The sequence below is a fragment of the Zingiber officinale genome, chromosome 4B, assembly GCF_018446385.1.
Source record: "Zingiber officinale cultivar Zhangliang chromosome 4B, Zo_v1.1, whole genome shotgun sequence".
NCBI lineage: Eukaryota > Viridiplantae > Streptophyta > Magnoliopsida > Zingiberales > Zingiberaceae > Zingiber > Zingiber officinale.
The window spans coordinates 13,798,451-13,803,021 of record NC_055993.1 but is presented as its reverse complement, the minus strand read 5'-3'; the positions used below and the strand labels follow the sequence as shown (position 1 = coordinate 13,803,021).

At 39.9% G+C, this 4,571-nt stretch overlaps 1 protein-coding gene across 1 annotated transcript; it reads left to right on the top strand.

Annotated features, from left to right (window-relative positions):
• Positions 1 to 763: 763 nt before the first annotated feature.
• Positions 764 to 2,815, top strand: LOC121978122. Its single transcript, XM_042530501.1, has 5 exons — positions 764 to 838; positions 943 to 1,409; positions 2,388 to 2,500; positions 2,597 to 2,625; positions 2,750 to 2,815. Exons 2-5 carry the CDS (start codon positions 949 to 951, stop codon positions 2,813 to 2,815), a joined length of 669 nt encoding a protein of 222 aa, XP_042386435.1. The 5' UTR covers positions 764 to 838; positions 943 to 948.
• Positions 2,816 to 4,571: the final 1,756 nt, after the last annotated feature.

Here is a 4,571-nt window from a genome sequence, read left to right as displayed (position 1 = left end):
GGACTTGATGAATAGAGTGTTCAGAGAATACCTTGATAAGTTTGTCATTGTGTTCATCGACGACATTCTAGTCTATTCCAGAATTTCGGAGGAGCATGACACACACTTGAGAATAGTCCTGCAGACCCTTCAGCAAAAGCAACTCTATGCTAAATTCTCAAAGTGCGAGTTCTGGTTGGAGCAGGTGGCGTTTCTAGGGCACATCGTTTCTAAAGAAGGCATCACTACAACAAAAACCCTCATAGACATCAGTGGAACAACAACGGTTTTAAGCAAAAACCGATGTCTTTGAGTATTTTACACCGGTTTTTCCAAAAACCGGTGTCTATGAGCGCAGATTTTCGCTCATAGACATCGGTTTTTTAAGCGATATCTATAAGCGTCCGTTTTTTCGTTAATAGACACCGATTTTAACATCGGTTTTTAAAATCTGATGTCTATGATAATTTTCCCACCAATACTTAGCTAAAATTTCCAACTCTTCCCTCTAACCTAACCCTATATGATGTCGTCCACGGGAGGCAGAGAGAGAGAGCCGTCTTCGGGCGACTCACCTTCTCCGCCTCTATCTTCTCCTCCCCTCCCATCACCGACCCAATCTCGACCTCCTTTATTCTCCCAATTCGAAGCAGACAGAAACAGAGATCGGAGATCTATGCTTCCGATTCACCGCTCGATCCGCCAAGATGCAGATAGGTTCTGAGAAGGCGTCGTCCCTTGATCTCTTGTCGGTCGTCGTCGCCTCCCTCTCCGACGGATATGGGCTAACGATAAGCCCAAAGTGTCTAATGTAGGAGGAAGAGGAAGCTGCTAACGATCAGCAAAACCAGACGCAAAGGTGTCTCCGTTTTTTTTTTGTTTTTACTCCTCTGCCCTTTGCGATTGTTTGTTCGACTACCTTTGAATCTTCAGTAGTTTGATGATCTCCTGTTCTCTATGTAGAGGTTGATGTCGTCGACGGTGGAGCATGATTACATAGGTCTGTCGGAGCGGAACTCCTCTGCCGGCGGAGTCGAGGGAGGGGTTATGAACCTCAAGGCCACAGAACTCAGGTTGGGGCTGCCTGGGTCGGAGTCGCCCCACCGCGTGGAGAAGATCGGGCTCACCCTGGATTTGCTCCCCAAGAGCTTCGTCTCCGGTGCCAAGAGGGGGTTCTCCCACGCCAACGATGGGGGCGGGACGTGGGGATTTGCCGCCGAAGGTGGCGGATCTGAAGTGAACTCGGTAAAAGGTGGCGGCTTGTTTTCGGGGAGAGGGGAGGTTGCATCCGGTGGCAGTGCAGGGCAGCTTTCTGGGCAAGGGAATGTGGGGAAGGACCTAGCGGTGAAAGCGGCTGGGCAGGAGTGGAAGGTCACCCCGAAGGGCTGTGGTTCTGTTGGGAATGATAGTCCGGTAGCTCCTGCAGAGAAGTAAGTGTGATAAAAATGATCCTAGATTTTTCTTTCATAGATTCATAAATCTTCATGCGTTCTGGTTTCTATTTTTTGTTTCTTTTTTTCCCCCTTTTGGCATAGCTTGGATCTTTTAATCGAATTTGTTATAATTTCCCTCGCCGTTTCACTGATTTTTTTCTTTTTCTTGTTTGCTCTTCGCTGTTTTTCCCCTTCTTCCTTACGTTCGGTGAAAATAGAGTCTTTTTTGGGTGCACAAACGTAGAATATGGGTGACATCCGTTTGGTGGTTTGTGGTTCAACAAGGGTTTGCAATGGTATAAACTCTGCCATTCATTTAATAGGAAGAATCGATTTTTTTCTCGGCGCCAGGATCTTTGTATCCATGAAATGACATTACTAAGCAAGGAATTTAATCAATTACTTTATGTAAAATATTATGTATGCTTTTGAGAGACTAAGATCTTCCCTTGGAAGTTAACATATGTATTCAAGTTTTGTCTACTTCTGGGTTTCTAGACTTGAGTGTTTTGATACTGAAATCATAAAGTAATTTAATCAATTACTTTAAACTAAAGCATTCATTTAATAGTCAGATGTATATGAATGCTTACTTTTTTTCTTGTTCCTACTTGTATACGGTTCATTAGTACCACAATGATTATGCGAGCATAAAAATGAAACAATAACATATTTTCCAACTTGTCCAGTAATTTTTCATTCTTTAATTTGTTGGATACAAGTTCAATTGTTAATTAACTTCCATAATAGGGGAACAAATGACCATCTTTTGGATTTGCAATTCTATTTGACGTCAGCTATCATATTACTAAACTTTCATTCTGATAATGCCAAGGCACAAAACTTCCAGATTGCTAGTTTTTTGTTTTCTCTCTATATATTTTTTTCATGGATCATGAGTTACCTTAGACTTTTGTTATCAATAAACTCTTGCAATCTCCTCAAATACTCCTTATTATGTTGTTATGTATGTAGAAATATGAGCGGACAACAGGAGAACGTTGCAGCTCCAAAGTTGAATGAAAGGATATTGTCGTCATTGTCCAAGAGATCAGTGGCTGCCCATCCTTGGCATGATCTTGAAACAGGTAACAGAAAATGAAAGAAACAGTTCCACTAATATTTACACATCTATTAATTTGATTTGTCTCAGTATCTGTTTCTGAACATGAATTTGTCTCCAGGTAAAGAGGTCCCTGTTGTGTTCAATGTGGTAAGTGTATTTTTTTCCTTTTAACTGATAAAATGTACAAAATAAAGTATCAGAAGTGATATTGTTTTTTACAAATGCAAACTAATTTTGAGTAAATCATCTTTTTGCTCGTTTATCAAATTAGATTGCCTCCCAAAAGGATGCAAGGGTTAGATTTGAACTTGTTATTCATAGATCTATCACTATATGATGTGGTTGAGATAATTGATGAATGTTTATCTTTTTAAGCATTCCAATTAGTCATCTTGTTACCTGGTGCTCTTATTGCATTTTCAACTATGATCTTTGGTCTTGGTTTACTAATATATTATTTATGTGTTTTTATAGTTTACAAATCTCAAGTACTCTAGAGTTGAAATTGATGAAGTGCGGTTCGAGTGGGTTGAATGCATGCTAGATTACATTTGAAGTGCGGTAATACCTTGATGTGTTAAAAGAATGTTCTACCTTGATTTTGATATCTATTAGCTAGCTTTTGATGTAAAAAGAATGTTTGAGTATTTTATGGATACTGTTGTAAGAAAATTATTTATATAATTTGTGAATATTTGTGTATTTTATGGATATTGTTGAATGAAGAATATTTGTATAATTTGTGAATATTTGTGTATTTTTTTTTATTATTGTCGATTTTTCATTGTTTCGGAAATCAAATTTGTGCTGTTAAAAAATATACATATTACATCGGTTTTCCACCGCTGCAAAATCGATGTTATTAACTAATATTACATCGGTCATTTACCGCTGCCAAAACTGGTGTTATTAACATACAATATTACATCGGTTTTACACCGTTGATGAAACGGTGTCGTTAAGTGATACTACACCGGTTAATAACCGATTTGAAGACCGGTGTCGTTAAGTGATACTACACCGGTTTTAACCCGATGTCTAAAATGGCAGACTTTTAACATCAGCTTCATAGACATCGGTCGAAAATGAAATAGACACCGGTGGAAAACCGATGTCTATGAGGATTTTTGTTGTAGTGCATTCAAGTGGATCCAGCCAAAGTAGAAGCGGTCAGCAACTGGAAGAGACCCAAGAATGCCAGGGAGATCAGAAGCTTCCTTGGTTTAGCTGGGTACTACAGGAAATTCGTGGAAGACTTTTCCAGAATAGCCTCTCCACTTACAGCCCTCACCAGGAAGAACAAGAAGTTTGAATGGTCAGATAAATGTGAGCAGAGTTTTCAAGAACTCAAGAAGAGACTGACCAGTGCTCCCATTCTGACTGTTCCAGAGAGTGACAAGAGTTTTGACATCTACAGTGATGCTTCCAAGATGGGCTTAGGAGCTGTACTCATGCAGGAAGGAAAAGTTATAGCTTATGCTTCCAGACAACTCAAAGACTACGAGAAGAACTATCCCACTCATGATCTAGAGCTGGCAGCTGTGGTCTTTGCACTGAAACTCTGGCGACACTACTTGTATGGAGTCCAGTGCAGAATCTTCACAGACCATCAGAGTCTTAAGTATTTCTTCACTCAGAAGGACTTAAACATGAGACAGCGCAGGTGGCTAGAGTTGGTTAAAGATTATGACTGTGAAATCCTCTACCACCCAAGTAAAGCTAATAAAGTGACAGATGCACTAAGCAGAAAATCCAGTGCATCCCTGATGTTCTTGTCATCATTAGCCCTGCCACTACAGAACGAGTTGTCAGATTTTGAACTTGAAATTATTTATGGGCAACTCTCTGCATTGACTCTAGAGTCAACCCTGCTTGAGGATATACTGAAGAAGCAAAGTGAAGATCCAGATATCCAAAAGATCAAGCAAGGGATACAAGAAGAAGAAAATTCTGAATTTCGAGTATCAGACAGTGGAATTCTTTATCAGGGAAGTCTCCTTTGTGTTCCCAATGATGAAGAGCTGAGAAAGAAAATTTTAGAAGAAGCTCACAGTACACCGTACTCTATGCATCCTGGTTCCACCAAGATGTAT

Excerpts from the sequence above, each read along its gene's own strand:
- LOC121978122 (XM_042530501.1), top strand. The coding sequence starts at position 949 with ATGTCGTCGACGGTGGAGCATGATTACATAGGTCTGTCGGAGCGGAAC. Across the intron at positions 1,410-2,387 it reads CCGGTAGCTCCTGCAGAGAA|AAATATGAGCGGACAACAGG; the intron begins GTAAGTGTGATA and ends TTATGTATGTAG. Across the intron at positions 2,626-2,749 it reads TCCCTGTTGTGTTCAATGTG|ATTGCCTCCCAAAAGGATGC; the intron begins GTAAGTGTATTT and ends TTATCAAATTAG.